A 24,156-nucleotide genomic window follows, 5' to 3' on the forward strand; every position below is an offset into this window, starting at 1 on the left:
TTGTTTGCTGCACACCAATGACATTTTTGGTAAAGGACTTCGATTGGGGTCCTTCCTACTAAATTAAAACCTGATGTAACACATGGGGACCCTGCTGCATCCCAAACCACAGTATTCCTCTTCTGTGAAACGCCCTCTGGAACTCTGCCTCATCTAATTTTAGGTTTTCTTCCAAGCATCTCTCCAGGTTAGATGCCGTATTCCTGTATTTTTATTATTCTTCATTCTATGCTATAAATCCCACAAGATCACGGGCCATGGCTTACTCTTCCCAGCATTCAGAGCACAGGGACAGCCAAACAGCTCCCTGCACCAAGCAGGCGGTCCATTGATAGCACCTCTGAAATGTTTGTGGAAGGAAAGAAATAACAGTGACAATGAAGGTAGCTCACATTTCTCCTGTACTTTAGTTTGAATGAATTAACTCACTGAGTCCCAGAGAGGTTAAGTGTTTGCCCAGGTTCATAAGGCTGATGAGCATCCCAAGCAAGACTGGAAGTCGGGTCTTTCTGGTTCCAAACTCAGTACTTTATTTTTCACTTTATCCCCAAATAGATTATGAGCTCCCCTTTGGTAAACTATAAACTCCTTGAGGACAGGGGCTAGTTTGTTGGATTTCTTTTTACCTCCAGCACCTAGAATAGCGCCTGACACACAGTAGGTGCTTAACAAATGTTTGTTGGGGGCAGTTAAGTGGCTCACTGGATTGAGAATCAGGTCTAGAGGCAGAAGGTCCTGGGTTCAAATTTAACCTCAGACACTTCCTAGCTGTGTGGCCCTAGACAAGCCACTTAACCCCCCACTGCCTAGCCCTTACTGGTCTCCTGCCTTAGAATCAATTGATTCTAAGACAGAAGGTGAATGAATGAATGAATGAATGAATGAATGAATGAATGAATGAATGAATATTTGTTTGTTGACTACCTAACTGGCTGAAACCAAACCACAGAATTTGTCATTGTAAAAGGATTTTGGAAAAAAGTATAAACATTTATGTAAAGATATGCTTTTATTATTGTAGAATCTGTTCAAAATTATCTAGAAAATTCAAACAAAGAAGAAAAAGAAGTTTCCAAATTTTGTTCTAAATGACCTACAATGTGGGGAGTGTTTGCATGCACATACATGGTGCAGTCATTCATTCCATGTGAAAATCAGAATCCATGTAAGAATAACAAAAATGTCCTGGGAAGATGGAGGGAGGTCCTAGGAACTGGCCATATCCTATCATTTCACTCTGGGTCTTATTCTCTTCAACTGTAAAATGGGGGTTCAATTCAATTCAACAAGTATTTACAAAGCTTTTCCTTACTCTGCACCAGGCACTGCCCACAAGGAGCTTATGCTCTATTACAGTGAAACATCATGTATGCAGAGAAACCAATACGAAATATATAGGACCACTAAAAAGTTCTTATTTGGAAGGGAGGTTTAAAAAAGGCCTCATTTAAGAGGGAGCACTTTATCTGAGCCTTCAATGAAACTAGAGGCTCCAAAAAATAGAGGTGAAAGAAATGAGATCATTCCAATCTTTTGACCCAGAGTCAGTGATAGAATGTCATCTATGGGAAATAGCTAGGAGGCTATGGAGGAAGAGTACTGGGAAAAGAGCCTGAAAAGACAGGTTGAAATCAAAATGTGAAAGGTCTAAAATGCCAAACAAAGGAGATTTTGATTTGTCCTAAAGAGAATAGGGGACCATGAAAGTTTCCTGAAGAGGGGAGCAATAAGGTCAAACTGATGCTTTAGAAAGATCCTTTCAGCAGCTATTGGGAAGGCAGCTTGGGAGAGGAGGGAGACATGAATTGGGGGAGACCCAATCAGGAAATTAGAGCAATTGTCCTGATGAGAAATGATGAGGACCTCTCTTAGGCTGGTGGTTTGTTGTGTGAGTCAAAAAAAAGGTGGGGGGATGTGTGTGAGAAATGTTGGGGAAGCAAAACCAACAAAGCTTTATGATTGATTGAACACCATGAAGGAAGGGGCCTGAGAGAGGAAGGTTGAGGATCTGAGTGACTGGAAAGATGGAGGTGCCCTCAAAAGGAATAGGAAATTAGGAAGAGGGATGGCTTTGGGGGAGGAGAAAAGATACTATGCTCGGTTTGGAACATTTGCGGTTGTTCAGTCATTTTAGTCGTGTCTCACTCTTCATGACCCCATTTGAGGTTTTCATAGCAAAGATACTAGCATGCTTTGCCTTTTCTTTCTCTGGCCCATTTTAAAGACAAGGCAAACAGGATTGGATGACTTGTCCAGGTTCACACAGCTAATAAGTGTCTGAGGCCAGATTCGAACTCATGGAATTTTGGACATACTAACTTGAATATTCAGGTCCAGCTCAGGGGATTGATCATAGATTTAGATACAGAAAAGACCTTAGAACCCATTGAGACCAACCCTCTCATTTTATCCACAAAGAATCACTTTGCAAGTTGTGGTTAGGAAGGACTCCCAATGACTGGAGAGATTAAGGGATTTATCCAAGGTCAGTAAGGTGTAGAGTAGCCAAGTCAGAATTAAAACCCAAGTCCCTTGACTCAAAATCCAGCATTTTCTCCTCTCTACTACAGCTGTATTGAAGGCCTGGATCTTGAAAAAGATGGAAGCTCAATAACAGAAACTACTCATCATACCTCCCAAGGTTATGAAGAAAGCACTTGTTAAACGATAAAGTGCCTTATATATGTGGGCTCTCTGTGCCATTATTATAAGAATAAGCACCTCTGGAACCCTAGAGGCTTTGCCTACAGTCAGAACAATAACACAAAGAGGAGCTCTCCAATATAATCCTGAGAAGGGGACCTAGCTAAAGGCTCAGAATAAATTCCTTTAGGCCATTCCTTTGGCTTCCTAGTTAAAAATAATTGTAGAATTTCCCATCGCAAAGGGCTCACATTTCTGCAGCATCATAAGGGGGAAAAGCCCCCGAGCAAGGTAGTACAGTCTTTACTCCCAGCTTCCCACTGAAGAATCTGAAGTTCAGAGGTGACTTGCCCACGGTCACATAGCTAATGAGTGTGGGCTCTGGGAGTTGGTTAACCCAGGTCTCCTGTCATTAACACATTAGACTGTATTATCAATTGCTAGAGCGATTTAAGGATTCCAGAATAAAAAGATAGGACCAATTAACCCTGCGAGGGAAATATCACGGCCTCAGCGTTTACATTCTACAAATAAACTGAACGATTATCAGTGTGTTTAAGGGAAGAGGGTGTGGCAAGAAAGCCCAAGGATCCGGGCTCTTTGGACCCCTTACAATGAATGAAAGGGGTGATGAGCCACTTCGCTGGATTTCCTTCCAAACAGGAAAGAGTTCTGTTTCTAAAAGGCTTCTCTGGCCGGCTTTCCTGTTCTCTGCGGCCCACAGCCCATTCCTTTTGTTCCGGCTTTGTGCCTGGGCTTTGGGTGTGCGAGCCTGGGGAAGGGGGGGGGGGGGTATTGGAGAATGGAATCGTACCTTATCCGGAGGAGGGAACTGCAGCTGATTGACATCCAAGGGTGTCATCAGGGGGATGGTGTCGAAGCCATCCTCCAACAGGGGCTGTTTTGTGCCTTTCTCAGCGAAATTATTCCCCAGTTTCACCATCCTGAGGGAAAGGCGGTCAGTACCTGCGGAATCAGAGGGGACAGCGCACATCACTGCAAACCTGGGCCAGGCGCACTCCACGGAAAGGCTCCCTGCGGTTTGGGGACACTGATAACAAAAGATGTGACCTACTGATCTATATGCCCTAAAAAAGTCTGCTCCAACACCCAGGCAGCTTCTTCGGGAGCCAGGCCACAAAGGCTGCCCTGTCAACCAGCATGGAGGTGGCTGTAGGGCTGTAACCACCTCGGCAGAAAGCTGAGATAAAGGTGGGGTGGAGGGAGACTAGAACAAGAAATTGTCATTGTTGGATGGCTCTGGTGAGGTTGAGAAGGGAGGGGGACATTTGCCCCTATTTGCCTTCACCTTACACAAGGCTGAGATCGGGTCTCGGAATCTGCATCCTGCTCCTCTGAGCCTAGGAAAGGTTGAGGAGCTTCGTTTTGCCCCAAATCCTTCTTCATCGTCCTTCCCAAACCCTCTCTGCCCATTCTCTTTTCTAGATCTATCCATTTAATCTCCCAGGCTCGCCTCCTTCTCCACGCTCCCACCCTTAGGAGTCTGATCTCTGCAGAAGCCAACCCTCTTGTACGGATGTTGTTAGGAGATCCAAGGCGCATAGAAAAGCTCCAGTGTCCCGTCCTTTCCCGAACCCCATCCCAGCTGCGCCCCAAACCACTGCTTAAGAAAGGATCCCTCTTTTCAACACCCTTCCCAACCTCAATCTCCCTCTCTCCTCCTTTCCTCCTCTCCCCCCAAAAAAGCCCTAAAAGTCCCCTCAGTGTTGGAGGGGGGTGGGATTTTAACTTACCCCCCAAGGATCTCGGGTGGCTTCTCCAAGCTTTTACCTCCAAGCGCACTCACACACGCAGCAATGGCGGAGGAGGAGCTGGGCGCTGAACTTGGGAAAGGCTGGAGGATTAGGATGGAGCAGATGCCTTTTGTTGCTCTTTTTCTCTTTCTTTCTTCTTCCTGTGCTCAGAGCTAATTCTGCGCGGCTGTGTAGGATATGTCAGCGCCCAGAGCAGCAGCAGCAGCAGCAGCAGCAATAGCAGCTCCTCTACTCCGCCTTGACGCAGCCTCAGTCCTTAGGGCGCAGAGCCGGAGGAGGCAGGAGGAGCGAGAGCAGCACAAAGGAGACCCGGGCGGGAGGGGGTGGGGTGGCTAGGAGGAGGGAGGGGGGAGCTGCGGGGAAGGTGGAGGGGGGGGGGGGCCGGCGCAACTGGCTCTGCCCCCGATCTGCTACTGGTGCAGCCAAGGCAGCGAGCGCTCCCCCGGGAGTTAGCGCCTCAGTGCCCGCAGTGGTGCGCGGGGGCCACAAGAGGCCTGGTGTGGGGGAAGACGGGCAGATGGGAGGAGGGAAGAGGCTGGGGGTGGGGGGCGGGGGGAAGCTAAGGAGGGGTGCTTCTGCGCTCAGCCAGCCTGGCGCCCGGCGCTTCTAGCCAGCGCTGCGCTAATACCCGGCCATGGAAGAAAAGGGGCTGCAGCTGGAATGGACGCGCCCTGCACCCAGCATTCGCCTGTATGGCTGAGGGGCTGAGGGGGCTTTGAAAAGAAAAGAGGAGCGCAAGAGGCTTGAATCAAGTAGGTTGGAGGAAGGATCTGCTGGGCCGTGGCAAGGTCTGCCAATTACCCCACCGTCCCCCGCCCTCCCGGGCTCCTTTGCCCAGCCTCCGAGGGACTACGGCAGGCGCTAGAGCGGCTTACAAATCTCCACACCTGCCCGGATGGCAGTGTACCCAGATGCACAGAGCAGCTCCTCCACCACCAGCTTCCGAGGCTTCAAAGGGCCAAAGCACCCGGTTCGTTAGGGGCCACGATTCTAAACAGTGCAAGAAAGAAAGGCTGAGTGAGCTGATGATAGGACTGGGGGCGAAGAATACAGGAAAAGTCACCAGCTCACCTTATCCTTGCCTCCCCAGCCCCATTCCACTCCCACCACCAGCCTCAGTTTTCTTGTGCTTGTAAACCGGCCCACCCCTAGCTGTATTGGCAAATACGGTCTGCAAACTGTCCAGCGTAAGATGAGGATGGGACAATAGGCGCCCTGCTTCCAGAAGAGAAGCCTGTGCGACTTCCTACTGCTATCCCGGCCATACCACCCTCTCGCTCCACAACCGCGCCGACAAACCTCTTCCCCCTTCCAAAAAATAATCCACCCTCTCACACCGGGAACACCCCGCAGAAATAATGGCTTCTTGACGTAGGAGTCAGAGCTGGAAGGGATTTTAGAGATCATCCAAGTCCACCCCTTTTATATTACAGATGAAGAAACTGAGGAGGGAGAGACGGGAGGGGTGAAGTGAATTGTCTAAGGTCTCACAGCTAATAAAACAGCAGTGCACTGAGTGCAGGTAGTAAGTCTTGAAGCAGCAAAAGTTCAACCCCATTTGCCTCAGTTTCCACAGGAAATATCGAACCATTCCAGTATCTTTGTCAATAAAACCCCCTTGGACAGCATGGTCTCCCTGTAGGAGTCTAAACCACTTTGTCTGTACAGCAGATCAGCCTGTATAGTGAGTAATATGCTGGATACACAGTTGGAAGACATGGGTTCCAATCCTGACACGATCCTTGCCCCATATATGACCACAATAAAATTAGCTTGCATTTTTATAGCTAAGCTACATTCATTTTATTACTTTCATTTTACAGATGAAGAAACTGAGTCCGGGATAGGTTCAATGACTTGCCCAGGATCTCACAGTTAGTGTCTGAGGTCAGATTTGAACTCAGCAAAATGAACCTTCTTGACTCCAGACCTAAAACTATCCCCTCCATTATCTAACTGTCTGGCACATAGGAAGTGCTGAATAAATGTTAGTTGACAGAATCTGTTAGATTGTTGGGGGGGGGGGGGTTAGGGGGTAGATTTTCAGGCTAGACTAATAGACCATGAGGGATCAGAAGCAAGATTTTCATCCTGGTCATCCTAATTATTGACAGATCATGGAAGGCTTTTGGAGGAGGCAGCTCTGGGAGTTTGGTTTCAAAGATTTAGTTGGGAAAGAGGGAGAGCCCAGCTCAGCCTCACTGGGTTGGGCTTCTGAGAAGGAACAATGGAAACCAGGGACAGCAGGCTCTGTGCAGCTTTTACTTGCAGTGGCCCTTCGATGGAATGATTGAGGAAGAAGAGAGAGTGGTAGAGAAGCTCAGAGCAAGAAGGATGCAAGAATGATGCTGGGTCTTGGCTGCTGGAGGGATTTTGACTAGGGGTCTGCTTCTGATCCTGAGCAGCCATAAAGCCCAAGGCAGCCTGGAGCAGCCCCTCTGGATAATCATGGCTAACATTTGATGCATGTGGATGTGTATATGATCTGTGATAGGTATCCTCCACTGGAATAGGAGCTCCTCAGGATCGAGGACTGGCTTACTTGCCTATGTGTACCTCCAGGGCTTTGTGCATAGCCAGTGCTTAATTCACTCACATACACACACAAATGTATATATGTGGGCGTGTTCAGTTGTTTTTCAGTTATGTTTGGCTCTTCATGATCCCATTTGGGGTTTCCTCATCAAAGATCCTGGAGTACTAAGTTCGCCATTTCCTCCTCCAGCTCTTTTTTTTTTTCAAACCCCTACCCACTATCTTAGAATCAGTACTGTGTATTAGTTCCAAGGCAGAAGAGTGGTAAGGCTAGGCAATGAGGGTTAAGTGACTTGCCCAGGGTCACACAGCTCGGAAGTTTCTGAGGTCAGATTTGAACCCAGGACCTCCCATTCCCACTAATCTCTCAGCCTGACTCTCAATCCACAGAGCCACCCAGCTACCCACCTCCAGTTCATTTAACAACTGAAGAAACTGAGGCAAACAGGATTAAGTGACTTGCCCAGGGTCACACAGCTAATAAGTGTCTGAAGCTAGATTTGAGCTCAGGAAGATAAATTTTCCTGACTCCAGGCCTGGAATTCTATCTGTTGTGCCACCCAGCTGCCCCCCTATGTGTATATGGAGGGGTATTTATACACATGTGCATTATATATATTTATACATATCTGTTATATACATATTAAGCATTTGTGTATACATGTATATTTTTACATGTGTATGTACAAGGGTTGTTTCTATGTCTCTGTGTGTTTATACATGCATGTGTGTGTTTATACATGTGTGTGTTTATGTATATACACATATTGGCTCAGACCCATGATTTCATCCATATGGGAAGCTCCCTGCAAGTAATAGTCATCCCAGTGTAGATCGGCATCTTCTCCATGATTGATGACTTCAGAGGTAGAAGGTGGCCAGGTTCACTGAGAAGGCAGGTGAGTTGCCCAGGATCAGGATAGGCAGTAAGTAGGCATCAAGAGGCAGGAGCTGACTCTGATGATCCAAGAAAAAGGCCAAGAAGGATTTTAGAGTTGTTCCTGGAGGTGAAGCCTGGACCCACTGGAGTTTATCAAAGAGGAGTAGGGGCTGACAGCGTCAGATCTGCACTTTAGACAGATCAATTCTGACAACTAAGTAGAGGATGGGCGAAGAGGGATGGGAAAGGTTTGAAGCACAGAGGCCAACCAGCACAAGGTGATGTGTGCCTGCACCAGGGTGGTGGCAACCCCTGTGTCACAAAGCTATGTGATTGTAAGTTATTACCACGGGCTTTTCTTCTTCTTTTGCTTCTAACACAATTTATTTCCAAGTATCTCAGTCTCTCCCTCCCCTCCTAAATCAGACAACATCACCCAGCAAAAAGACATGTCTGTATAAATTATGTCTTTCATGTTTCCATTCTTAAGCTCATTCTCTGGAGGTGACATTCACAAGTTATTCTTCAGGTATTAAATCTGTAGTTGTATATAATGTTCTCTTGGTTCTAATCATTTTCCTGTTCATTATCCTATGAAGTTCTTTCTAAATGTTTTTTTTTAATTAGCCTGTCCTGTGTCTTATGACTCATTAGTATTCCATCAATCATGGGTTTAAAGAATAGAAGGGACCTTTAGAAAAAAATCTAGCTCAAGTCTCTTGTTTTAGAGATTAAAAAAAAAAAAAACATGGGCCAGGATTACAAAACTAAATAACAAAGCTCTTCTCCTTGTGCTTTCTCCTCCTTCAGCCAATTGCCTTATGGTTTCATCCTTCACCATCCTGGTCGTCCTTACTGCTAGATGATCTGAGACCGTGGTTACTCTCATCCATTGCAGACTTTTTGACCTGAAGGTTTTGTGATTGCCTCAGCATGGGGAAATACATTATATGTGCTTTTCAGATCACATTTAACTTTTTGGCTGTGAGGTCATGCTACTGATTCATATTTGTCTTGGGATTCACATAAAATACATACCTTTTCCCTTGACCAACTGATTGTTTGGCTATGCCTAATTATGTGCTGTTAATTTTTTTCTGCTAATTGAAAGATTTTATTTAATTAATTAATTTAGAATATTTTCCATTGTTACATGATTCATGTTCTTTTCCTCCCCTCCGTCCATCCCCCTCCTGTAGACAACAAGTAGTTCCATTGGGTTTTACATGTGTCATTGACCAAGACCTATTTCCATATTACTGATATTTGTACATTAGGGTCTACATTCCCAATCATTACTCCATCGACCCATGTGATCAAGCAGTTGTTTTTCTTCTGTGTTTCTACTCCCACAGTTCTTTCTCTGGGTGTGGATAGTGTCCTTTCTCATAAATCCCTCAGAATTGTCCTGGATCATTGTATTGCTGCTAGTAGAGAAGTCCATTACATTTGATTGAGCCACAGTGTATCAGTCTCTATGTATAATGTTCTCCTAGTTCTGCTCCTTTCACTCTGCATCAATTCCTGGAAGTCCTTCTAGTTCACATGGAATTCCTCCAGTTCATTATTTCTTTGATGTGCTGTTGATTTTTTGAACCTAAATATAAATCTTTATATTGAGTATCATCATATTAGATTCTACCCATCTACTCAGTCAAGATTCTTTGGGAACTCATTCCCATTTTCTAGTACATTTTGCTTTGTCTCAACTTTTTGCAGATTTGATAAGTGTATTATTATCTCCCTCCCTTCTAATTCCAAGCCACTCCTCATTTCCCAGAACAGGACCCTGTGGAATTTGAATGCTTAGGAAATAAGGAAAAATAAAGCATTTACATATGTCTTTCCTACTTCTCTGGAAACTTCAGATCCCTTAAGAACATCCCCTGCCTCCATGCTAGCAGAAATTTGCCCCTATTTAGGATGCCAAAGCTTCCAGTCAACAAGCCATTGGATTCAGGATGATAAAGGGCTGTAGTTTCATAAAAAGGAATTTCGTGTGGAGCTGTCCTAGGTAGTTGGTTAACTTCTTATTGGCATTCGATAGTTACATACTGTATGTTTAGAACCATCTAAGAAAGGGAGTGGGGGGAGACGGAAAGACAGACAGACAGACAGACAGACAGACAAAAACAGAGAGACAGAAAGATTGAGAAATGCATTTATTAATTGCTTACTATGTGCCTGTATTATACTAAATACTAGGGTTTCAACTAAAAGCAAGCCATACAGCCCTGACTTCTGAATTGGGAAGGCAATATATATAGAAAGAATAGGACTACACATTTGGAGGGGATTTACAAACTTGGGGTCATACCTGGAGATGTCTGAGAAGTTCTGTAGAAGACTAGTACCCAGAAAGGTAAGGCCCACGCTAGTTTATTGAAGCTTGAAGTGATTCCAAGGGCTAGGTCAAGTTTTGGGGTGAGGTGAGGATGAAAGTGATAGTCTAAGTAGAGAAGGAATGGCTGGATATATCTGAGAAGGGGAGGAAGGATCGGGAAATGAGAAATTGCAACAGTTGAGACAAATGTTCATTTATAAGATCATATAATTTAAACTTAGAGATATTTTTGTCCTGCCTTCTAACTGTACAGATAAGAAAATTGAGACTAAGAGCCAAAGTCCTTGTCCAAGATTACATATGGAATAGGTGTGCACCAGGAATTGTCTTTGGTCTTCATTGTCAGATACTGACAAAGTCTTTATTCTTGCACTGATGATGTCTTCTAGACAAAGTGGACAGTAACAAAATTGACAGTCCTCTTTGGCCGCTCATGGAGGAGTGCTTTGATTTTACATTGAAGTATCTCTTTGAAAAAGGTGGAAACATGCTCATTATTATTTTTGAGAATGGTTGACTGAGTTATGGCTTAGCTATACCTATGAGCCATCCCCCTTGGACCTGACTTTTAAAAGGGAGAACACATTAGTCAAAGAGATCAAGAATAATGAGACACATACAAGAAGACAGCTATATGCAAAGGGACAGAGTGCCAGAATCAGTAAGATCTGTGTTCAAGTCTAGCCTTAGATACTGTACGACCCTGAGCAAATCACTTAACCCTATTTGTTTCAGTTCCTTCATCTGTAAAATGAGTAGGAAAAGAAAGGCAAATCACTACAGTATCTTTGCCAAAAACAATCAAATTGAGGTAACAAAGAGTTGGGCACAACTGCAAACAGCTAACACATACAAGGAGACATGGGTCCCTGGAAGTCAAGCCCATATGTCTGTGACTCATTCTAGGAACTACATGATCCTAGAAAAAGAGAGAACCATGTTGCTCCAGGGTCATCATTGGCTAGAGATTATGGTTGTAAGTAGTGCTGAGTAGAAAAAGGTTTCTAGACTGGGATGATACAAATGGCAGAATTGTGAGCAAGTAATAATGGTATAGTAGTTATTAAAGAAAAGTGGAGATTCCTGTATAAATAGAAGAATCTTGGGATGAAACCTCCTGTGCATAAAGGAGAGCCTCTTTGGGCTGGACCAAGAATAAACTAGCAATCAAAAACATCAGGGGCAAAGCCAGATCTGAAGACACATGTAGAATTTGGCCTCCATTAGTTTTGTGAGTCATATAAAATATTGAGATCTAAGAGGATTAGGGATTTACTTTCTAGCCATCTCCAGTTCTTTCTTCTCAATGGAAGTATTGAACATTAAATTTAACAAAAAGGAAAACAAACATAATTCTCCAAGCAAGATAATAGTTTATTAATAAGGCACTGAACCTATTTATAAGGAGGTCAATGGCTTGCCTCTTTTTAAGTCAAAAGACCCTGAATTGAAAATACAACTCATTTTTATAAGCCAAGAAAAAAGAACAGAACATAAATCATGTCATTAATTATGGAATTGGCATCATCATGGGGTTGAGGAATCATAATTTTTTATATTAAGGAAAATGGGCATACCATATACATAGGATAGAGTCCACCTGTCTCTATCTCTAAGAAATGTTTTTGTGAATTGTATCAGTACCAGCTGCATCCTAAGATCTCTGCTAGACTAGTTTTAGGAACATAAATGAACTAGAGTCTGAGAGAATTAAGTAAGACCCACCTTTTAATTGCAGAAGTTGGGAGCAGGTCCAGTAGCCCAGCTTCTTAAGAATAATATGCAAACTTTGCAGGACATTCTGAGATGTTTTATGAGAGTATTGAGAAGAAAGGTTTTTTTTTGTTTTGTTTCATTTACTCAGGGTTTTCAGGTAGCCCAAGAATTTTTAAATTGTTTCTCTTGGATCTATTTTCCAGGTCCAGTTTTTTTTATTGGGATATTTCATGTTTTTTCTATTTTCATTCTTTTGATTTTACTTTATTGTTTTTTGATATCTCATAAAATCATTAGCTTTTAGTTGCCTAATTCCAATTTTTAAGAAATTATTTTCTTCCATGAGCTTTTGAACTTCTTTTTCCACTTGGCCAATTCTGCTTTTTAAGCTGGTATTTTCTTCTTGTATTGCTTTTCTTTCTAGTCCCCATTTTTTCTCTGCCTCCTTTCACTGATTTTTGAATTCCATTTTGAGGTTTTCCAGAGCCTGAGATGAATTCACATTAGTTTTACACATAGCTGCTTTGCTTTCAATGTTCCCTTCTGATTCTGTGCCTTGCTCTTCTTTGTCTCCATAAAAAGTTTCTATGGTTAGGTGTATTTTTTTTTACTTTTGTTGATCTTCCCAGACTTACTTGACTTTTACTTTTGTCTTAAGTGGGTTCTGTCCTCAGGGCAGAGGGGGTACTCTCTTAAAGTTCACTTTTTCCTTACTGCTACCCTTAGCTCTATTTCTGGGTTTCTGTAAGTTTCAGTTCTTCCAAGGTAGTACAATGGCCTGTGGGTTCAGAGTTCTGAAGGCCACCTCCCAATGCTGACTGGGAGTCAATCCCCTGGGACTGCTGATTACTTGCAGGTCTCAGAGCACCATGAGCTACCCTGTGCTGGGACTCAAGGTCTAGCCTCAGGCTTGGGTAGGAGTTTTGGACCTCATTTTGGGCTTGATCAGCTCAGGTAAACTGTGGACTACATTTCCTGGGGCTTGTACCCTTGCATTGAGCTTGGATAGGAGCTCTGGGACTCTCTCTGGACTTACACAGGCCAGGCAAGCTGTGGACTACCTTGTGCTGGGGTTCAAGTCCTCATTGCAGGCTTAGGCAAGGGCTCTGGACTTCCCCCTGGGCTCATACTAGCTAGCCGCCTTTCCCACTGCCTTGTGCTAGGGCTTGGTTTGGGCTTGAGCAAAGGCTTGGAGACTACTTTGGTGCCTGCACCAGCCAGGCATACCATTGACTACCTTGGGCTAGGGCTTGTGGCTTCTCTGCAGGCTTGGGCTGGACTTTGCAACATTAAGCAATATTCATAGGGTTGCATTGCTATTGGCTTAGGCAGGGTCTTAGGATCTTGACAAACCAAGGATCAAGATTTAATTCTCTTCAAAGACTTTAACCAGAAATGGTGCCAAAAGTCTAGAGAACTGTGAAGGTCTCTAGGGAAAATGGGCATTCACCAGAGGGTGAGTTGCTTGACTCTCAAGAGCAATTCCCAAATGTCTCTCCCTTTCTGAAATGATCACTGAGAGAGTCAACTTTTTAGTGATTCCTCAGTCCTTTGTTGGGTATGCTCAACCCTAGGGCAATGATATGGGTCTAGAAGACAATATAGATCCCTAGAAAGGGTGAAGGCTTACCAGAGAAGAAGAGAGAGTCGACCTGCCTGTTTATGGTTCTGGCCTGAGTCCTTTCTGTTTTGCATGACTCTTCAAGTTATGAGAGTAATAAAATAAGAATGTGCATTGATGGGAGGAACAAAGAACATTTCTGTGGTTTTGGGAAGATTGCATCCAAAGTACTCTAATCACATTGTCAGATGATGGAGGGATCTGCCACTTAGAATTTGTAGAACCTGGCTTTAAGAGTTTGGAAGAAGGGGGCAGCTGCGTGGCTCAGTGGACTGAGAGCCAGGACTATAGATGGGAGGTCCTTGGTTCAAATCTGGCCTCAGACACTTTCTAACTGAGTGACCCTGGACTAGCTCAAGAGTTCAGGTGATCAAGACCCCACTGTTATTAAATGGTGATAGTGAGACTAGCTAGCACTTAAGCCTCTGGCCACTGTTTTCCCATTATAGTGTCCTGCATCTATAAAGATGAGAGAGAAAATATCACTTCATTCCACTTCTCGCTGACCTTTCCCATAGATGCTCAAATATTGCCTTTAGCCAGCTAAATGTTTCTAGCAGATTTCTAGAGCTTAAGCAAAAACATGTTTTAAATTATTTAACCAATAAATGATTAGAAAAGAACTTTGCTAAAGTAAAGAACCACAGATGTGCTGAACAATAATAACAAAGATACCATTCATGTTACATTTGGATTAATTACTGAATTAAGAAACAAATGGAGGACTACAATTCATTCTTGGGTTTATGAAGCCTGGGTCCCAAAGAGAGTGTCACAAATTCACATGCCACCCCTGAGTGCACAGGCGATTACACTGTAGGGAGCAGACCTGCATTGCAGACGAATGAGCCAGATGACCTAATGGGTCTTTTCCATCTGTAATTTCTCCAATTTTGCATTTCAGATCCCTGAGTTAGCTGAAGCATGTGTAAAATGAGCGTCGAGGACTGTGGCTCCCCATTGTCTATGCCTGCCAGAAGGCTCTCCTGTGCCCTATTTATTCTAGGTATGACACAGATTTTATCATAATAATTCATAATCTCATCTGCAGTGCAGCAAAGCCTCATTTATCGAGCAGCATGGGGGAACGAACTGTTCCCAATGAATGAATTTTCTTGATAACCGAAGCTAACGCCTTTAAGCATCAAACATTTTAATTTTGATGGAAATCTTTGTCAAAATGGATTCTGCCCTTTCCTGCCTTCTTAAACAGAGTAGACTGAAGACAACATTGACACTGTTCTTGAAGATACAGGTCATCATCATGGCCACAAATGAGTATGTTCAGCCAAAGAGATTTTGGACTCTTTGCCTTACTGCTAAATAACCTCAGTCTGATGTGCTTTTCTCATTCTTTTTCCTGCTTTTTGTCTAGATTTTATTTAGTCTACTTTCTTGGTATCAGTTGGTCAAGTGTCACTTTTTACTCCCTCTGACAGACTCTCACCTCCCTTTTTCTAATTCATTTCTTCCCATCTTCTATGGTCTGAGAAACTAGTATGATAGGTAACAAATAGGTGACTCAAACCATTTCAATTCTATAAATATTTATTAAGTGCCTACTATGTGCTGGGCATAGTAGAAGTAAAGGATGCAGGTAAAGCATGAGAGGCAGTTTGGTGGAATAGAAGGAGCATTTACTCTGGGATGAGAAGACCTCAGTTAAAATTCTGCCTCTGTGATGCTCGCTGCCTACATACTGTGAAGCAAATCACTTAACCTTCCTGGCCCTCCTCACTCTGCTCATCTCCAGAATTAAGAGGCTGGATGGACTATGGGATTCCCAAGGTTCCTTTCAGGACTAGATCCAGGATCCTAGGAGCTGCCTTCTGGCTTCATGATGCTTACAATCTAATGGAGGGAGAAGGGAGAAATGACACATGCACAATAAAGCAGTAATGCTTCTCCGTCTCCTATAGAAAATGAATGTTTAACAGAAGAAAAACAACTGCTTGATCACATGGGTTGATGGGGATATGATTGGGAATGCAGACTCTAAAGGATCATCCTAGTGCAATTATTATCAATAATATGGAAATAGGTCTTGATCAATGGCACAAGTAAAACCCAGTGGAATTGCACAATAGCTACAGGGGTGGAGGAGAAGGAAAGAACATGAATCATGTAACCATGGAAAAATATTCTAAAAGAATTAATTAAATAATTTCCCAATTAAAAAAAAGAAAATGAATGTTTAGTTTTTTAAAAACCCTTACTTTGTGTCCTAGAATTGATACTAAGTATTGGTCCCAAAGCAAGCAGAAAGGGCTAGACAATTGGGGTTAAGTGACTTGTCCAGGGTTACACAGCTAAGAAATGTCTGAGGTCAGATTTGAACCCAGACCTCCCCTCTCTAGACTTGGCACTCTATCCACTGAGTCACCTAGCTGCCCCAATAAGATTTTTTTTAAAGAAGACAAAGGGGGTGTCTGCCATTTAGGGAATGGCCAAACAAATTGTGGTATATGATGGTGATGGAATATTATTGTGCTGTAAGAAATGATGAACAGGATGATTTCAGAAAGAGCTGAAAAGACCTCCATGAACTGAGGCAGAGTGAAATAAGCAGAACCAGGAGAGCATTTTACACAGTAACTAAAACATTGTGGAATCATCAACTGTGATAGTCTTAGCTATTCTCAGCAATACAATGGTTCAGGACAATTCTGAAGGACTTATGACAGAGTGCTGTCTACCTCCAGAGAAAGAACTGTGGGAGTCAGATGGACGCAGATCAAAACACGGGATTTTTAACTTAAGTTTCTTTGTTCTTTTTGTTTTGAGGTTTTGGTTTTACAGGTGTATTCTCTCACAAAAAAAAAAGAACAATATGGAAATATGTGTTGCGTGATAATCTATGTATAACCCAGATCAAATTGCCTGCCAACTCCATGGATGGGGAAGGAAGGGAGGGAGGAAGACAATTTGGATCATATAACTTTGTAAAACTTATGTGGGAAGTTGTTATTACATGTAATTGGTCAAATAAAATATATTTACAAAAAAGAAAACAGTTGGGGCAAAAGTTCAGCTAGCCTTCCTAGAACATATGAAAAAATATTTCTTAGTGAACTAAAATAATTTTGTAAAGGAAAAAAGTAGGCAAATTGAGGGCAAAGTCGGAGGAATAATATCTGGTTTTAGAAGACAAATTTGAGAAGCTGGAATAGGATGGAACTCAGAATACAAGTCTAGGGATAAAGAGGGGAGGATTTTTTTTTACTATTATCTTGATATAAGTGGCTCAGTAGATAAGAGTACTGGAATCATGAAAACCTGACTTCAAATCCTTTCTTGGGCATTCTATTAGCTGTGTGACCTTGGGTAAATCCCTTAACCTCTCTCACTCTCAATCTTCAAAATGAGGATAATAATTGTGCATACCTCTCCAGAGGTAGGTAGGTGGCTCAGTGAATAGAGTACCAGGCCTGTAGTCAGGAAGATCTGAGTTCAAATCCAGCCTCAGACACCAGCTGTGCAATCCTAGATGAATAACTTAACCTTGTTTGCCTCAGTTTCCTCCTTTGTCAAATGAGCTGGAAACAATCACAGAAAGTTGAAACAACTGAACAATATCAACCTAGGATTGTTGTGATGATCAAATAAATATATATATATACAGGAAGTGCTTTTCAAACCCTAAAGTTCTCCATACATGTTTTTATTATTAACCACATCATAAAATATCCTTTGTTTTATTCTGACTTTCAAATATTTCTCTTACAACCTGAGGCAATGAGTTTCTAATGGGAAGTAAAAATATTTTTCTAATAAAATATAATAAAATTGATGTGAAATTGGAGACTGAACTTATGTGATGGAATAAAGTCTTTTTGCCTTCTCTCTTTGCCACATGTAAAAAGAGATGAGATTTATAAATGATAATGCTAATTATGTTTTTCTACAAGATTAATTTTATTGTCACATCATCTTCTGCTTCAGAATCCATTCAAGGATGGATTATCATAATGCTCTCAGCTTTTCAGTGATCATTAATTATCAGGTCACCTTTTGGCCAGAAGCACCTGAGGCTCCAGTCACTAGACAGACACATAGTGTGCCAGACCTTAGAGATCATCTGATCCAACCCCCTTCATTTTATAGATGACAAAACTAGGACCCAGAACGGTTCAGAATTCACCTAGAATTGCACAACTGATCTTTTAATTCTTTGTCCAGTTTTCTCTTTACTACATTCTTGAAGGGTGCATAATTCTTCAATATTTGCTCATCCTTGGCTAAGGAATACCATTTTTTATTTTTTATTTTAAAATAATTTTATCGATGCCTTTTATTTTTATAGCACAGCTCTTTCTGGATGTTAATCCTCTCTCATCACCTTCTCAATCCTTTCTTGTAACAAAGAACAATTGAGCAAAGCCAACCAACAGTGATGATGGCCAACAATACATGCTCTGTGGCATACCAGTAATATCCCACCTTTCTCCCAAAAGGAAGGAGACACATCTGTGTTTATTCTCTGGGGATGAGACCGTATCCTCAATTTTACTTCATACTTTAAAGAAAAAGACCAAAAACAAAAACCAAACAAAAAATCCCCCACAAAACCCAGTCCAGCAAAACCAACCAAAAGCACAGATATCTTGTTTATACCATTTCACACACATCATTCACTACTTTGCCAACAAAATCAGAGCAGTGCATTTTCTCATCTCTTTTTCAGTATTGAGTTTGACTATTATGGTGTGCATTTCCATTTTCCTTCCCATTTCTACTCACTCTTCTGATAATTGGGTATTTAGTTCTTTTGGTTCTACCTTTTTCACCTTTAGTCAGTTCATCTCTCTCCATATTTCTCTAAATTCCTCATATCTATTGCTTCTTATAAACCAATAACATTCCATTACATTAACGTACCAAAACTGGTTGGTCTACTTCTCAATGGTGGGCACCCCCTTTGCTTTCTTTTCTTTATTGACTCAAAGAGTATTTTTTTTAAACCCTTACCTTCCATCTTGGAATCAATACTATGTAGTGGTTCCAAGGCAGAAGAGTTAGGGGTTAAGTAATTTGCCCAGTGTCACTCAGCTGGGAAGTGTCTGAGGCCAGATTTGAACCTAAAACTTCTTGTCTTTAGGCATGGCTCTCAATGCACTGAGCTATCTAGCTTCTCCCAAGGAGGGTCTTTTATATAAACTTTGTACTATGCCCTAGCACAGTGCTTGGCACACAGAGGATGCTAAATAATTTTTTATTACATGTAATCATCACTCAATTATATATATATGTATATATATTCAGTAAATGTGACTTAGTAATGGTTGAAAATGTTAATTTTATAACATCTAGCATTAGAAGGGATCCTGAAGGTCATATATCCCAATGCTCTCTCCAAAAGAGGAATCCCTTTTATAATATTTTCTTCAAATTACCTTCTAGTTTTGGCCCAAAGGATGGGAAGGGATCCTACTTTCCTAGACAGGTAACTACATTTTCAAACATTTTTGTTGGCCTGAAAGTTCTTCCTCCTACTTAGAGGGAAAACAAAAACAAAAACCTCTTCACTTCTTCAAGGTCTAAAAGATAAATCAAGCTGAAAACATCCCAATGATATTCATTTACTATATTTGCATTGATTTATTCTCCATATTTGCTTATTAATCTACTTCCCAAAATCTAATTCTCTTTGGTTGATAAATGAGTTGGGGGTGTTTGGAGTCTTAGATGCAATCATGGGATGACAGACAGATACCATCATGAGGAGCGTTTTGTAGCTGGGTATTATTTTAGTTTTGTAGATATTAAGTGGCAATATTCTCTTGTCATTGGTGGGCAGCTGAAGGCTGCAGGATAGGGAGGTTTTGAAAGACTTATGAGACCTGAGTGCTTCCCAGTGTTCTGCCATCCATCACAGCTGATAGCTTCATTGAATTCTTCCAAGTCCATGAAGTAATAAGTTAGACAATTTCTGAGAACTGAGAGTAGTGTCAGTTGGACATGACTATTATTTCTCATAGCATCATGGAAACTGGGCTTTGAGAGTTGATAATTTAGATGGAAATACTTCCAGATTTTTCTGGAATTAGGACAAGAGCAGGTTCACACAATTAACAGGATTCATGCCCAGTGCTGAGATGAGACATTTTGTTAACCCTGGGCAAGGGCTAAAAATTGCATTATCCTTCCCTTCCTCCCCTAAAGCCCATGCTCTAGTGTATAATTATACACTGGAGTTGTTTTTTTAAAATAGAGAATTATACACTTCATTCATTCTTTCTTTCTTTCTTTCAGCATTTATTAAGCACCCATGTTATGCAGACAGCATTTTTGCAAAGACCTGGGAGAAAGTAGTTCAATGAGATGGGGTCTCTTCAGTGAGAAAACCTATAATCAGGTGGCAAAATGTAGGATACATGTTTGACACACTCAGATATGACATGGTGTGGTAGAAAGAGCAGTGACAAAGTTAGATGATCTATGTTTGAATCTGGGCAGGCCACTTAACCTCATTAGTTCTCAGTTTCCCCATCTGTAAAGCAAGAGGGTTGGATGGGAAATTTTTAAGGGCTTCACACATGCAACTTGACATCTTAAAACAAATCTCTACATGTTGTGGTTTCTGGCACTAAAACCACACACATTTATAAGAAGTCACATTAAAAAATGACCTTCATTGTAGCCTCATCTCCTACCCCTTGTTGTGCCTTCAGCAGACTCCTATTCTGTCCTGTTCTCTTCCCATAACTAATGGTTCAGACCTATTTTATGAAGCTTTTTTCATATTGTCACTCCACCTCTACCCCTGCCTCCTTATAATTACTGTCCATGCAAGATTCACAGGTAACTAGGAGGTTTCCATGACTGAGCCCACCTGATTTCCTCTAGGAGTCACCATGCGGGTTAATTGATTTGTACTTGTTAATTTGATGCTCCCTAAAAATGTTGTTCAGCTGTGTCTCTCCACTCTAACCAGCTTAATCTACTCACAGCCCTGACTGACAACAGTAATAACTTCCACAAAACAGGTCTTTCTTTCCTTTATTTCATTAGGTTTTCAACCAGAACCCCATTCGCATTTTATTACATTCACTTTACAAATGAGGGAACTGAGCCTCAAAGAAGGGAAATGATTTGCTCAAAGTCACACACCTCCTAAGCAGTAGAAGCATCCTCCAAGCATCGGTCTCCTTGTTGACAATTCAAGGGTGCTTTCCAACATCAGATACCATGTGTCACCTCTGCGTTTCTATTTCTATGCATTTATTTGTAACAGTGTCATCTTCATTCTTTATCTGAATCAAACTAGTCCTTTAGAGCTCAGCTCAATTCTCCCTGTTTTACAGACTTCTCTGACCCTCCCTGGCTGAAATGAGCTCTCCTTACACTGCTCTGAAAGTCCCTTCTGCCTGTATTATCCCTCATGCCTTTAGCATTTACTGTTTTACATTGTTAGTTATCTTTTTTCAAAATATTCTCAACCTAGTAACTGACCATTTAAAAAATAAATGTTGAGCCACTAAAACATTCTTTACAGTCAACTTCCAAGCCTCACTGCATGTCTTGGACCTTCTCCCTCACCTGGCTCTCAGTCACCACCATGATGCCCTTGTCACAGGGTTTGTGCTCTCCCCAATACCAGGGTACCAACCAGACTCATTGTCGGACCAGTTGTTTCTTCTCCCTAAGTGAATGCATCTGCAATCAGACTGTCCTTTGAAGCACTCACTGCTCCTGCTGCCCCAGCTGAAAATAGTCCTCGTTATGGCTCTGATAGGTCTGCATAGCTTCTCTTTATCTGGCCTCCCAACTTTTGTATTTCCTATATCTCCATGACAGAATTAACTTCTTTCTTTTTCTTCCTTCCTTCCTTCCTTCCTTCCTTCCTTCCTTCCTTCCTCCCTCCCTCCCTCCCTCCCTCCCTCCCTCCCTCCCTCTCTCTCTCTCTCTCTCTCTCTCTCTCTCTCTCTCTCTCTCTCTCTCTCTCTCTCTCTCTCTCTCCTCTCTCTCTCATCTCTCTCTCTCTCTCTCTCTCTCTCCTCTCTCTCTCTCTCTCTCTCTCTCTCTCTCTCTCTCTCTCTCTCTCTCTCTCTCTCTCTCTCTCTCTCTCTCTCTCTCTCTCTCTCTCTCTCTCTCTCTCTCTCTCTCTCTCTCTCTCTCTCTCTCTCTCTCTCTCTCTCTCTCTCTCTCTCTCCCCCCTTATCTTCTGTCTTAGAATAAAAAAGGCCAAAGACTCAGGTCTAGAGATGGGAGGTCCTGGGTTCAAATCAGGCCTCAAACATTTCCTAATTATTTGACCCCAGGTAAGTCACTTATCCTATTACCTAACTCTTGTTATTCTTCTACTTTGGAACCAATACACAGTATTGATTTTAAGATGGAAAGTAATTACTTTGATGGGAACATGATTCGGGATATAGACTCTAAATCAGTGGTTCTCAATCTTTCTAATGCTGTGACCCTGCAATTCAGTTCCTCATGTTGCCGTGACCCCAAACCAAAAAATTATTTTGGTGGCTACTTCAAAACTGTAATTTTGCTACATTTATGATTCAGAATGTAAATACCTGATATGCATTATGTATTCTCATTGCTACAAATCAAACATAATTTAAACATAGTGATTAATCACAAAAACAATATTTAATTATATGTTGAGAAATATTAATCCAGCAGGAGGCAGCCTGAGCACTGGGGTGGGAGGTAAGTCCTGCCTGGGGAGGGGGTCCACAGACACTGCCTTCCTCTTCCTGTTGTCTACCTCCAGCTTGAACTGAGGCTTCACTTTGCTGGGGTTACTTGGCTCCATTATCTGCTCTAGGAGTTATCTGCTCCAGGACTTGTTCTTAACCCCTTATTTACAGTTTTATTTTGGGGTTTTGGTTTTATATGAGCATTCTTAACCCTTAGCCCCTCTGGAGCCAGCACTCTCTCTGGTACTCTCTCTGGGTCTCTGTTTGAGTCCGGTCTCCAGGCAACAGGGTAAATCCATCACCCCTCATAGGGGGAAGGCTGCTGATAGGTAACTAATATTAGTACAATGTGCAGGCAGCAGGGTCCCTGTTCTTTCAGAGATTTTGCTGTAAAGTAGCAGGATTTCTCAGCGGATAAAGCCATTGGAAATATGTATTTTCCGATGGCTTTCAAAAACCCCTGTGTTTTGGTTGTTCGACCCCTGCTGGGGTTGCGACCCACAGGTTGAGAACCGCTGCTCTAAATAATCACTCTATTGCAAATATTATTAATAATATGGAAATAGATCTTGATCAACAATACATGTAAAACCCAGTGGAATTTCTCATTGGTTACAGGAGGGGGAGGGAGGAGGGGAGGGAATAATATAACCATGTGACCCTCACCAAGGCAATGCTCTTAGAGTATCAATTGTAGAGCTAGAGCTGATCAGTATTGGTAGAGAGAGTTTCTTGCCTGATTAAATCATAGTTCTGATCCAAAAGAAAAAAACTAATAGCCAATATTGATATAGCACTTTAAGGTTTGCAAGGATTCTCTCATTAGTTCTTCACAAACTTGGGCTATTGTTGCTATTATTGTCCCCATTCTACCAAAAAGGAAACTGAGGCTGGCAGCAAGTGAAGCTACTTGCCCATGATCACACAGCTAATAAATATCAGGCTAGATCTGAATTCAGGTCTTTATTACTTGAGGTCCAGCACTCTACCTACTGCATCACCCACCCGCCATTATTAATGCTTGCACTAACTACTTTAAAGGGTTTATTATAAATAAAGCTCTAAGTACACAAATTACAATGACTTCTTTGAAGTCAGTTTTGTTGCCTATAAAGCAGGAATAATAATTCTTGAACTGCTTTCCACGCAAAGTTGTTGTGAGGATCAAAGGAGATAATCAATATAAAGCATTATGGGAATGGAAAGGGAAGTTGTTCCTGCTGGGGAGTGTGGGTGGAAATGTAGGTGGCTGGGTTGAATGGGTACTGATCTCAGGATATACGGGGAAGTTGCATTTTATTGGTGTATTTATTTTAAACCCTTATCTTCTGTATTGGAATCAATATTGTGTATTGGTTACAAACCAGAAGAACAATAGGGATGGGGGTTAAGTGACTTGTCCAGGGTCACCACATCTAGGAAGTGTCTGAGGCCAGAATTGAACCAAGGACCTCCCATTTCTATACCTGGTTCTCTTTCCCCTGAGCCACCCAGCTGCCTGCCCCTTGGAAGATATTATTTTAGATTGAATCCTAACAGGAATTTCTTTTCTTATAGAATATCAAAGTTCCAAAGGATCCTAGGAATCATCTCTTACTTGAAGCATGAATCTGCCTCAACAACAAACCAGCAGAATAGTCATTCAGTCTCCACTGAATGGAGATCCAGGGCTGCCGATCATTGTCAGACAATTCTGATTGTTAGTATGTATTCCCTTTTCTCTCATGGAAGCAGAGTGCACAGAGGTGAAACAATGATGCTGAATTTGCATACTAGTTAGTGGAGCTTTTACAATAGCTTGGTGGGAGGGCGTCTGTCTGTGTACGGATGCACATGTGTCTACGAATGAGAGAGAGGGAGAGAAAAGGAGAGGAAGAAGGAAAGAATCATAGAATGAACAAAGCACGTATTAAATGCTTATCTTGTGCTAGAAGTGCTAAGGTACAAAAGGAAAAGTAAGACACCCCCTGCTCTCAAGGGGCTCATGTTTT

At 42.1% G+C, this 24,156-nt stretch overlaps 1 protein-coding gene across 2 annotated transcripts in view; it reads right to left on the reverse strand.

The window, feature by feature from the left end:
* NSG1 (neuronal vesicle trafficking associated 1) overlaps window positions 1-5,732 on the reverse strand; it is a 43,328-nt gene extending 37,596 nt beyond the window's left edge. The window contains exons 1-3 of one of the 2 annotated variants that reach the window (XM_056802418.1): window positions 5,490-5,588; window positions 4,398-5,408; window positions 3,458-3,609 (exon numbers count right to left, since the gene is read on the reverse strand). In XM_056802418.1, coding sequence (XP_056658396.1) covers window positions 3,458-3,586 — 129 coding nt within the window. In that variant the 5' untranslated portion in view covers window positions 3,587-3,609; window positions 4,398-5,408; window positions 5,490-5,588. Of the gene's footprint in view, window positions 1-3,457; window positions 3,610-4,397 lie in introns of both variants that reach the window. The other variant, XM_056802417.1, reaches the window with a different exon arrangement.
* Window positions 5,733-24,156: the final 18,424 nt, after the last annotated feature.

The sequence above is a fragment of the Monodelphis domestica genome, chromosome 6 (assembly GCF_027887165.1).
Source record: "Monodelphis domestica isolate mMonDom1 chromosome 6, mMonDom1.pri, whole genome shotgun sequence".
In the NCBI taxonomy this organism is placed as follows: Eukaryota; Metazoa; Chordata; class Mammalia; order Didelphimorphia; family Didelphidae; genus Monodelphis; species Monodelphis domestica.